The 12,766-nt window shown below is 41.2% G+C and overlaps 1 protein-coding gene across 1 annotated transcript in view; it reads left to right on the forward strand.

Moving 5' to 3' along the window:
- The window catches only part of Usp32 (ubiquitin specific peptidase 32), a 131,118-nt gene extending 121,166 nt beyond the window's left edge, over nucleotides 1-9,952 (forward strand). Inside the window, exons 30-33 of the mRNA XM_050119575.1 lie at nucleotides 2,212-2,500; nucleotides 5,827-6,251; nucleotides 7,069-7,161; nucleotides 7,923-9,952. Coding sequence (XP_049975532.1) covers nucleotides 2,212-2,500; nucleotides 5,827-6,251; nucleotides 7,069-7,161; nucleotides 7,923-8,096 — 981 coding nt within the window. The 3' untranslated portion in view covers nucleotides 8,097-9,952. The remainder of the gene's footprint in view (nucleotides 1-2,211; nucleotides 2,501-5,826; nucleotides 6,252-7,068; nucleotides 7,162-7,922) is intronic.
- Nucleotides 9,953-12,766: the final 2,814 nt, after the last annotated feature.

Below are 12,766 nucleotides of genomic sequence, written 5' to 3' on the forward strand. Positions count from 1 at the left end.
CCGGGCCATGGTTGTGCTCCCAGCACTCGGGAGGCAGAGGCAGGTGAATCCCTGTGAGTTCGAGGCCAGCCTGGTCTACAAAAGCTAGTTCCAGGAAAGCCAGGGCTATTACATAGGGAAACCCTGTCTCCAAAAACAAAAACAAAACAAAACAAAAAAAGAAAGAATGAATGAAAGAATGAGCTTTTCTGTGTAAGGTTTTTTTGTTGAACAGAGAAATTAATCATTCTAAAAATATGTGCTAGATCCCATAATTGAGCTTAGAGCCTTGAAGGAGAGAAAGTGATGTAGGCCAGTAAATGAAGACTGGTGCAGCTTGAGAAATACTGTAAATGGGTTGTTCCTGGTGAATTGGAATTCCAAAAGAGAATGAAAGTCCTTCTAGCCCCATAAAAGAGGGAGTTTTAGGCTAGCCCATATTTAGGCTGTAGGTAAGCAGCCACCACAGGAGCTTCCATGCCCAGTGAAGAGTTGAGTGGCTGTGCACACTACTGTGTGCTGTGGTGCAAGTATACCAGGGCACAGAGCTGTGCTCTCTCAGATTTGGTTGACTCTCCTGCCTCTGGTTGCCTATCAGCAGAGTTTATAAAGACATTAATTACGAAAGCATTTTCTCACCAGACATAGAGGCCCATGTCTGTTATATCAGTGCTTGGGAGACTGAGATAGAAGGGTTACCATTTGTTCCAGGCCAGACTGCACACATGGTCACAGCAATACTCCAGTCTTGGTACAAAATGACATCATAAGGTTTCTATTGCTGTGATGAAACACCATGACTTGGTGATGAAAGGGTTTATTTTATTTTATTTTGCTTATACTTCCATATCACAGTCCATCATCCAGGGAAGTCGGGGCAGGAACTCTTGAGACTAGAAGAATACTGCTTACTAGCTTGCCTATAGCCAGATTTTCTGGCAGTTTTCTCAATTGAGAATGTATCTTCCCAAATGACTCTAATCTTGCGTCAAAACTAGCTAGCATAGTGTGGAGGTCAGAAGGGAACTGTGAAGTTGGGTCTCTTTTCACCTTTATTTGAGTTCTAGGGATCAAACTGAGATCGTCAGGCCTTATAATAAGTCCTTTTACCCACCAACATGCCTCTTTATTTTTTGAAAACATAGCCTCTCACCAAACATGAACCATTTGGCTAGGCTGACTTGGGTCAGTGAGCCCAGGGATCTGGATGCTGGGGATCTGAACCTAATCCCTCATTCCTATATAACACACATTTTAGTGACTAAGCCATCTCCACAACTAAGTGCTAGGATTTTTTTCTTTTGATACAGGGTTTTACTGTGTATCTCTGGCTAGCCTGAAACTTGCTATATAGACCAGGCTGACCTCAAATTCACAGAGATCTATCTTCTCTGCCTCTGTAGTGCTGGGATCAAAAGTGTGCACCACCACAGCTGGCTCCAGTACTAGAATATTTTTTCTATGTATGGGCGTTGTTGCCTATTGCATATGTGTCTCTACCATGTACATGCAGTGCCCCGAAGCCAGAAGCGGGCATTGAATCCTCTGAAAATGGTTTACCAAGGTCAACTATCATGTAGGCACTGGGAACCAATCTAGATCTTCTTCAAGATTTCTCCAGCCCGGGGACTAGGATATTTTAGCAAAACTCTGATTTGTGTCATCATCCTACTACTCTAGAAAAGAAGCAAAGAAATGTAGATTTTTCTTCCCTTGCTTATAGTAGTACACAAGAAATTGATAGCATTTATGAAGCTAACTCCAGAAATGAAACAGAAGGAAAGGAAGAAACGGGCAGGGGCTGACTTGGGAACCTGGTAGGTAAGGAAGAAGGAATTTTTTTTTTTTTTTTTTGGTTTCTCGAGACAGGGTTTCACTGTAACCTGGCTCTTGCTCTTGTAGACCAGGCTGACCTCGAACTCACAGAGATCTGCCTGCCTCTGCCTCCCGAGTGCTGGGATTAAAGAGGGTGCAGGTAGATCTCTGAGTTCAAAGTCAGCCCAGTCTATAGAGTGAAGTCCAAGACAGCCAGGACAACGCAAAGAAACCTGTCTTGGGAAAAAAAAAAAAAAGGAAGGAAGGAAGGAAGGAAGGAAAGAAAGAAAGAAAGAGAGAAAAGGAAAAAGAAAGAAAAAAGTATCAAATTTACATTTGAGATTTTATAACAATGTACAAATGTTACATATTCTTCAGAACCCTTAAATGCAATTGTTCCTACCTTTTCTTCTTCAGATTATTCACCTTAAACGATTTCAGTTTGTAAATGGACGGTGGATAAAATCACAGAAAATTGTTAAATTTCCTCGTGAAAGTTTTGACCCTAGTGCTTTTTTAGTACCAAGAGACCCAGCTCTTTGCCAGCATAAACCACTCACACCCCAGGGGGATGACATCTCTGAGCTAAGGATTTCAGGAGGAGATGTGAAGAAAATGGATGTCCAGAACTCAGCAGGGGAGGAGGATGTGCTCCTGAGCAAGAGCCCATCTTCACTCAGTGCAAATATCGCCAGTAGCCCCAAAGGTAAGGGCTTTCCCTCCCTCCCTCCCTCCCCATCTCTTTCTTCCTTGTCATAGTCTTGCTTTGTAGCTTCAGCAGCCTCCATTCTGGAACAGTAATTTGTATTTCAGCTTTGTGACTTTTAGCACAAAATAGCCTCCTTAAATCTAGATTCTCTTTTGTCATTTGTAAAATGGAGAGAATACCAAGTTAGGGTAAGAGGATTTGAAATACCAGCAGTAGTAATATATTGTTAGTGGTTGCATCTACAGTTTAAGCCAGCCTAGGTTACATACATTCTATCTTTAAAAATATAAATAAGAGCCAGCAAAATGGCTCAGTGGATAAAGATACTTAAGTTCAGTCCCTAGTCTCACATGGTAGGAAGGAACTGACTGACCTCCTACAGGTTGTCCTCTGGCTACACATAAACACCATGGTATGCATGCCCACATAGATGCACACGTATAAATATATATGTATAGAAATAGGTAAATAGCTGTTATTATAGTATTTATGAAATCATAAAAAAGAAATCTGTATGTTTCAGTACGAATGTAATTTTTTTAGTAAGTCTGATCTGTAATTATTTGGATCTTGTGGGACCCGCAGGTGAAGAACACTACGTATATATAATTCTTTTTACCGTGTTCCCACCAACTATAGAGCTAGCCCTGTGTTTGAGCTTTATTTTTGTTCTCTGAAAAATATACAGTGCAGTCAGGGAAAATTTCATGAAGTTAGATTAACCTTTTACCAATGAAATAGATGGTTGAGGCCACGCGGTGGTGGTGCATGCCTTTAATCTCAGTACTCAGAAGGCAAGGGCAGGAGAGCTAGGCTCCAAAGCTACAGTGAAAACTTGTCTTGGAAAAAAAAGAAAAAGAAAGAAAAGAGACGGTTGAGTATTGTGTAGCCTTAATTTCTCAGGATTTTTGTATGTCTTCCCCCTTCCTTTTACTAGATATCCCAGGATTTCACACATGCAAAACAGTGCTTTACCACTTATTTTGAGGTAGCATCTTACTAAGTTTCCTATATTGAACTTGAATTTACTATTGCCCAGACTGGCCTCCTTTCAGTCCTCCTTGTGTCTCTTGAGCAGTTGGAGTTAGAGGCATGTTCCACCAAGCCTAACCCTCAGTTTTCATTTCTTTTTTTTCTTTTTTTTTTTTTTTAATTTTTTGAGACAGGGTTTCTCTGTGGTTTTGGAGCCTGTCCTGGAACTAGCTCTTGTAGACCAGGCTGGTCTCGAACTCACAGAGATCCGCCTGCCTCTGCCTCCCAAATGCTGGGATTAAAGGCGTGCGCCACCACCAACCGGCCTCAGTTTTCATTTCTAACATGAGAAATACATACAGGTAAAATGTATCTAAACAGATGTTCTAGAGGTCCTTGGTAATTTGTTTTTCTTTGTTTTGTTTTTGGCTTTTTGAAACAGGATCTTGCTATGATGGTACAAGTTGGCCTGGAACTCACTGTGTAGCCCAGGCTGGCTTTGAACTCAAAATCCTGTAATCAGATGTTTCTAACTTGCCTGCCAGTTCTCAAATAACCAACTCAGAGGTTGAATATGAATTATAAATGATCACCCAATAGCTCAGGCTTATTACTAACTAGCTCATACATTTTAAGTTAACCCATATTCATTATTTATATTATGCCATGTGGTGGTACCTTTATAAGCATGGCACATTCATCTCCTGCTCCCTCTGTGTCTGTCTGTTGACTCCAGGCTCTGCGCTCCTCCTTCCCATTATCCTCAGTTTGGTGTCCCTGCCTATACTTCCTTCCTGGATACTGGCCAGTCATTCTTTTATTAAATCAATTTGAGTAACAAATCTTTACAGCGTACAAGAGGATTTTTTTCACAACAGAATCCTTCTACTTGAGTTTCCTGAGTATCAAGACCACTCTCGGTCTAAGAATATATTTATAAAATTCATTGTTTTCAATTGAATATGACATAAATCACTTTTCTATGATTTTGTGATTCCTACAATATACTCTACATACATTTTCATTGCTCCCTATTTTGTTAGTAACAGAACTGATAGAATGAATACATGCTAGATGTGTGTGTGGTATTTATTAGAATAACTTACAGGCTGTGATCCAACTAGTCTAATAATGGCTGTCTACCAATGAAAGGTCTAAAAATCAGTAGTTGTTCAGTTCACTAGTCTGGATGTCTCAGCTGGTCTTCAGTATACACCAGGATCCCAAAGACGTAAGCTCTAATTTCAGTGAATGAATGGATTTGCCATCAAGAGTGAGAGTCTGCAGGCAAACAGTGAAAACTTTCTTTTTCTGTGTCCTTTGTATAGGCTGCCACCAGAAGGTGAGGCCCAGATTAGGTGGGTTTTACTACCTCAAACAATCAGGATTTTGAGGCAGTGGTAATGGGGCATGCATTTAATCCTAGCACTCTAGAGCAGAAACAGGTAGATCTCAGAGTTCTAGGTGAGCCTGGTCTACAGAGCAAATTCCAGGACAGCCAGGACTGCACAGAGAAACCCTGTCTCAAAACAAACAAACAAACAAACAAAAACCAAATAAATGCTGGGTAGTGGTGGTGGCGCATGCCTTTAATCCCAGCTCTTAGGAAGCAGAGACAGGTGGATCTTTGAGTTTGAGGCCAGCCTCCTCTACAAAGCAAGTTCTGGGAGAGTCAAGACTGTTTTTTGGGTTTGTTTTTTTTTGTTTGTTTGTTTGATTTTGAGGAAGGGTTTCTTTGTAGCTTTGGAGCCTGTGCTGGAACTAGCTCTTGTAGAGCAGGCTGTCCTGGAACTCACAGAGATCCACCTGCCTCTGCCTCCCGAATGCTGAGATTAAAGGCATGCACCACCACCAAAAGGCAACAAAACCTTGGAAATCTAGATTAAAAGAGTTTATCTTTCCACCTCTCAAAAGATCTGACTTAGAAATGGGTCTTTCCACTTCAAATGATTTAATTAAGAAAATCCTCCCAGGTATACTCAATCACATGGGTTTTAGATAATTCCAGATGAAGTCACATTGACAGCCAAGAATAGCCATCATACGCTATGTAATAAAGTAATAAGGAGTGAGAGTAGGCGGTCAGCATTCCTTTTTGTTTTTTTCTTTCTGTCTTTCTTTTTTTTTTCAAGACAAAGTTTCTATGTGTAGCCTTGGCTATCCTGGAACTCACTCTGTCCAGCAGGCTAGCCTCAAAAATAGAGATCCACCCACCTCTGCCTTCCAAGTGAGCCCTCACCACTCAGCAGCATTCTTATCTTTAGTTGGGAAGCTAATGTCAGTTAACATTTGGCTTCTAACTTACTTGTGGCATTTGGACCTAAATATCTTTCTATCTGTCTCTTTCATAGGTTCACCTTCTTCTTCAAGAAAAAGTGGAGCCAGCTGTCCCTCCAGCAAAAACAGCAGCCCTAACAGCAGCCCACGGACTTTGGGGAGGAGCAAAGGGAGGCTTCGTTTGCCTCAAATTGGCAGCAAAAATAAGTTGTCCAGTAGTAAGGAGAATTTAGATGCCAGCAAAGAGAATGGGACTGGGCAGACATGTGAACTGGCTGACACCTTGAGCCGAGGACATATTTTGGGAGGCAGCCAACCTGAGCTGGTCACTCCTCTGGATCATGAGAGCACTTTGGCTAATGGATTCCTTTATGAGCATGAGGCATGTGGCAATGGCTATAGTAATGGTCAGCTTGGAAATCATAGTGAAGAAGACAGCACTGATGACCAAAGAGAAGATACTCATAATAAACCTATTTATAATCTATATGCAATTTCGGTGAGTGACATATTATGTGGGTCTTAAAAAAACAGTTTAAGCTGGGCCTGGTGGTGCATGCTTTTAATCCAGCACTTGAAATGCAGAGGCAGGCAGACTTCTGAGTTCAAGGCTATCCTGGTCTACAGAGCAAGTTCTGGGACATAGCTGGGGCTGCACAGAGCAACCTTGTCTCAGGAAAAAAAAAAAAAAGTCTAACTTTTTAGTGGTTTGTTCAGTTGTCCAGTTAACAAAGAAAGCTTGGCCTCCTGGATAGACTCCAAGCTCACAGTATGATTTAGAAGATGGCCATTTAATAAGTATAATTTGATTCAGAGGTTCAATTAATGCTATAATAAGTATTCCTAAGGAAATTTTGCTTTCTAAATAACTGATACAGGGCCAAATTTGATGGCAAGTGCCTCTAATCTTAGCATTTGAGACCTTGAAGCAAGAGTATTTTGAGTTTAAAGTCAACCTAGGATATATAGCAAGACATTGTCTTTATTTTTTTGTTGTTGTTGTTTTCTCGAGACAGGGTTTCTTTGTGCCTGTTATGAAACTCGAACTGGCCTTGAACTCACAGAGATCCAACTGCCTCTTCTGGGATTAAAGCTGTGTGACACCACTACCCACTGACACTGTCTTTAAACACACACACACACATGAAGTGTGTATGTGTGTTGTTAAGATTTTGTCTTTTAATAAAATTAGGTGATTGTACACATATTTTTCCTTACCACCTAAGTGGTCAGTGTTCTCCTGCTAAGATCTTAGCACTGTGCCCTGGCTAAGTACTATTAATTACTAACATACCACCACTCTCTTCTCTCTTTAGTGCCATTCAGGAATTCTGGGTGGGGGCCATTATGTCACTTATGCCAAAAACCCAAACTGCAAGTGGTACTGTTACAATGACAGCAGCTGTAAGGTAAATATTCTCAATCTTTAAATGACAGAAACAGAACGCCAACAAACTCTGGCGGTGTTATTGAAATAATAACCTTTCTGCTGAGTAGGAAATAATGTGTTTGTATGAAGGTCTCTACATAAGTAATGTTCAGTTTTAAGGAAGCAAAGATATGATAGGAAAACTGGAGAAGAACTGAAAATATGAATAGTGAACAAAGCAAAGGTGCTGGTTAATGAGAAATTCAATCTTTTAGGTTTGAATTGATCATGTCCTGTCTTCTGTGTGTGTCTCTCCATGCCTCACCCACATAGAACATCAAACCCAGCGTGGCACACATGTTGGAAAAGGCTTATACTACAGTCCTAAACTCTCCAATGCTGATGGTTTTTTTTTTTTTTTTGAGCTATTAGAAGTTGATGGTGCTTGTCAGATATGGTGGCTACACCTTTGATGGAGGTAGTGGCAGGAGGATCTGCAGATTAAAGTCATGCTCCTCACTGAAATGAGTTTAAGGCCAGTCTGGGCTGTGTGAGACTGTGTCCCAAAAGAAAACTCTTTCTCACCTACCTAATAAATTATTGTTATTATTATTGTTGTTGTTGTTGTTATTTGACGAAGGTTAGGCATTCATTTGCCTGTAGTTAGAATATTCTCCAAAACAGATACTGAAAATATAAGACTCACTTTCAGTGTAGGTGTAACATAGTTGATTCAAGCAATCAGAGTTAGTGAGAGTTGTTCTTCCTGTTAAAGAATTAAGGCTTTTCTTATCCTTTTAGGAACTTCACCCTGATGAAATTGACACCGACTCTGCCTACATTCTTTTCTATGAGCAGCAGGGGATAGACTGTGCACAATTTCTGCCAAAGATCGATGGCAAAAAGATGGCAGACACAAGCAGCATGGATGAAGACTTTGAATCCGATTACAAGAAGTACTGTGTGTTACAGTAAAGCGGCTGCTTTGGCCGATAAGTGGGCTGCTGGAAGGGAGGTGACGCCTTGTAGGTGACATTTGGCAGAATCGTCACTGAAAAGCAGGCTAAGTGTAGTTATTTTATCCTGTGACCTGAAGCACAAAATAAAAAGTCCTAATTAAAATAGCAGTCAACTTTAAGAATAGTACTAATTTTGTTTGAAGTCTCTCACAAGCTGTCCAGTGGAGGACTTTCAGGCAGATCCCACCATTAGCCTGTAAACAAGAAGGTTTGGCACCAATCACCTGGGACCAATTAAGAATTTAATGTGCTTGTCCAGATAATGAACAAACTTGTAGTGAGTATAGAGTTTTCCAATAATCATAACAGGATGCTAAGGATTTCCTTAGAATCAAAGTAAAAAAAAACAAAAGTTGAAATGTTGTCTGGGGACAACATGATTTGCTACCTCCTTTTTCCTGAAGTTTCATTCCATTGTATTGACAAATGGAGAAAGCCAGGTCATGCAGGAGTGCAGATGACTCTCAGAGTGCAGACACAGGTTCTTCCTTTTTTGAACCATTTCCCTGTTCTTTCTGTGTCTTTTTCTTTGCTTTTTGTTGTTGTCAAGTTTATGTTTGGAACAGTGACTGTGGCAGAAGTTGTGGTGGTTGGTCTGAACCCACGCATCCCTGAGACCATGTGCCTTCCACCCAGTCTCAGTGCAGAGGCCCCAGGAGAGGTCCAGCCCAGGTGGCCCTTCTGCGAAGGCTTCTTTAGGGTACTAGAGGAGTCCCCACAGGCGCACTGCTGGGTGTGGCTGCTGCCAGGGTTTGCACCATAGTCCCATGCATATGTTGCACAAAGTGTTTCTAGGAAGGTATGCAAAAGCCAGCCGTGTTTCCTGTTAGTGGTGGGTTTTTTTCTTTGTTTCTCATTTTGCACTTTATAAGAGAGAACACATGCAAACAAATTGTGCTTATACTTTAATGGCTCTAAAAACAGAAATATATCCAGCATTGATAGTTTGTAAGTATTGTACAAAGAAACTGCTGGGTTTAGGAAGCAAACTCTAGTTGTTTTCATTTCTGCCCCTCAGCTTTTTTTTTTCTTTACTCACTTTTTTCCTAATTATTCAAAACTGGAACAAAAGTATAAATGTCATTTTTCTGGCATCATTTTTCTGTATTGTGTTTTAGTTTGTAGTTCAAGGAAATTCTCATCTTATTTTTAGTCTTTTAAAAAATTTGCGACCCTGGAAGCTGATTCTCATTGTTGTCAGATCCTATTCCCCTCCCTTCCTCATGATGCAGTTAGTGTCCTGACAGCTGAGCCCAGTGCTGAGACTGGTTTTAATGCCCTGGGAAAGCTGTTGCAAGCAGCTGCCGAGGCTGACGTCCTTTCAGAAGGATATACGGAAGAGGAAGTAATGGCCTGGAAGGAATATTGTAAAGAAGTCACACAAAGTACATACTTCATAGATTCAAAGTTTTCATATATGAGATTGTCCACTCCTACCTACCTGGACAAGTCCCATGAAAAAGTAGAAGATTTTCAATAATTTCTTTACAGATATTTTAGTTGAGCAGGTAGTACAATCTACTAATGTTGTTTGATCTGTGTTTGTTATATTGGTTGTAATTAATTTTTTAAACTCGAGAACTAGCAGAAAATTTATTAAATTAACTATTAACTACATTTACCTTGTAAATTTCTGTATAAAACTTGTTGACAATGCACTGACTTTAGGAAGATGTTGATGTACATAGAGTGTAAATAAGATAGTGTTGATGTACTGAATATGAACTGTATAAAAAAGTATTGGTCATTGTATATGGTGTGTACCTGTTTATCTGTAACTATTACCCAAACAAATTAAATACTGAAGATGTCCACATGTCGTTTTTCCTTGTACAAGTAAACACAAAGAGCCTGTTTCTTCAGCCTTTCTGTCTGTGATCCTCTTTAATTCTTCTGGGTGCATAATACCAATTCCACTTACAAAGAAGATGTTCCACCTTAGAGGGGGTGGAAACTGATGAGGTAGAAGGAGGCACTTGAACTGATTAGGTGAATTTTACTTAGATGTGGCTCACATTCACAGGTAAAGAGCTGGTACAAGGTGAAAGCTCGTGAGAGGAGCCCTGTGGTAGTTTTCATATAACACACTGAAATGGCTCTAGTTGTGGGGACAAAGAGTAGGGCCTATTAGGGATATCCTGGGCTGTCTTTTTTCTTCATAAGATTAATTATTGACATTGGAAAGATGGCTCAGAGGATAAGAGCACTGGGTGTTCTTCCAGAAGTCCTGCGTCCAATTCCCACCAACCACATGTTGGCTGATAACCATCTGATGAGATCTGGTGCCCTCTTCTGTCACATAGGGATACATGCAGGCAGAATATTTTATATATAATAAATAAATCTTTTTTAAAAATTATTTTATCACCAGGCAGTGGTAACACACACCTTTAATCCCAGCACCCAGGAGACAGAGTCAGGTGGATCTCAGTGAGTTTGAGGCCAGCCTGGTCTACAGAGGGAGTCCCAGGACAACCAGGACTGTTATACAAAGAAATCCTGTCTCAAAAAAGCTTAAAAAGAAAAGTCATTTTATTTTTGCTTTTATCTCTGTGTCTGTCCGTAATGTCTAGTTGTCCAAGGAGCCAGAAAAGGTTGTTGACTTCCCTGGAGCTGGAGTTGAAGAGCCCATGGCAGAAATGCTGGAAACCAAGCCCTAGATCCCCTGAAAGGAGTGCTTTTAACCACTGAGTCTTCATGCCAGCCCCATAAGATTTATGTTTAATTATATGTGTGTATGTGAGTATGCACATGTTTTAGTGCAGGTGACCATAGAGTCTAGAAGAGGGCATTGGATTCCCTGAAGCTGGAGTTGCCTGATATGGGTACTGAGAACCAGATGTCAGTCCTCTGCAAGACCCGCAAGGATGCTTAACTACTGAACCATCTCTGCAGCTGTGCCTCTTGTCTTCCTGAGAGCTCTCCAAGGACACCATTGGCACCGTTAAGAGCAAATGAAGGACCAGGCAGTGGTGGCACACGCCTTTAATCCCAAGGCAGAGACAGGTGGATCTCTGTGAGTTGGAGGCCAGCCTGGTCTACAAGAGCTAGTTCCAGGACAGGCACCAAAAACTACAGAGAAACCCTGTCTCAAAAATCAAAAAAATAAAAACGAAGGTCTAGAGCTAGAGCTGTGATTCACCCTATAGTAATTTTGCTGCCACAGTAATTTTATTTCCCTATAAAATTCAACTCTAATAAATACTGCAGCTTACATGACATGAACTACATAAATTTCATGGTGAGTATTCAGTATGAATTGAAAGTCTGTTCCCATGAGATTCAGTCCTGTTTTGCAGATTTTTTTCTTTTTATTTATTTAATAAAGATTTCTGTCTCTTCCCCGCCACCGCCTCCCATTTCCCTCCCCCTCCCCCAATCAAGTCCCCCTCCCTGGTCAGCCCAAAGAGCGATCAGGGTTCCCTGCCCTGTGGGAAGTCCAAGGACCACCCACCTCCATCCAGGTCTAGTAAGGTGAGCATCCAAACTGCCTAGGCTCCCACAAAGCCAGTACGTTGCAGAAAGATTTTTAAAAAAGTATTGACACTAAGAAAATTTAGTGGCTGTCTGCTCTCTTCCTTCAGAAATGGCACACACATTAAACATACGTAAGATGAACTGTTAACTCAGTAGTGGTGCCAGCTTATTGAAGGAACAAATAGAAAATGAATCCCAAAAAGCCCTAAAAATTGAGCAGTTTCTCAGGTAACCACTCTGCATTCCTAGGTTAAAAGAGCCTTGAAAGGACCGTTGAGTAGAGCAAGCTTTAGCTTTTGAGTAAAGCTCATTTAGAGGTCCTGCAGCTCAGAGGGGTCTCTCCACCACTTGGTGGTGTTGCTTCCTTTGTGTGTTTGTGTGTGTGTGTCCTGGCTACTTGTTACATCATTTATCGTTGGGGCAGGATGTGCATGCACTTGGGGAAATAAGAGTATACTTTGCTTTTTCTTTCCACTTGTGGGTCCAAGAAAGATTAGATTCAAACTTGGTGGCACGTGCCTTTACTGAGCCATTTTGCCAATCTCTACCTACTCTCTGTCCCACACCCAAGCTTAATCTCTGGCCACTCCCTGTCCCACCCCTGCTCAGCTGTCTTAAAGGTTAAGCATAGAGCCAGATACTGCAGGCACATGCATTTAATCCCAGCACTCGGGAGGCAGAGGCAGGTGGATCTCTCTGAGTTCCAGGCCAGCCTGATAGATACAGTGAGTTCACGGACAGCCAGGGCTACATAGAGAAATGCTGTCTGGAAAAAAAAAACTAAATAAACTTTCTTGAGAACTAAGTGTGGTGATGCCTTAGGCCCAGTACGTGAAAAGTTGAAATGGAGAGGGTCTTTTGAGCCCTGGAGATACTTTGAGTTTATGTACAGGAGACATAAATTCAGACCTATAGAAAACAGATTGGAAATCTAAGATCTGACTGAGATGAGAAGCAGTGAAATTATTTTTCCTTTTTTTATTGATTTTTATTGAGCTTTACATTTTTCTCTGACAAGACAGGATTTCTCTAGCTTTGGAGTCTGTCCTGGAACTCACTCTATAGACTAGGCTGGCCTCGAACTCACAGAGATCCGCCTGCCTCTGCCTCCTGAGTGCTGGGATTAAAGGCGTGCACCACCACCGCCCG

Source organism: Alexandromys fortis, unplaced genomic scaffold, assembly GCF_014885135.2.
Source record: "Alexandromys fortis isolate MF-2015 unplaced genomic scaffold, M_Fortis_MF-2015_v1.1 scaffold_173, whole genome shotgun sequence".
NCBI classification, from domain to species: Eukaryota; Metazoa; Chordata; class Mammalia; order Rodentia; family Cricetidae; genus Alexandromys; species Alexandromys fortis.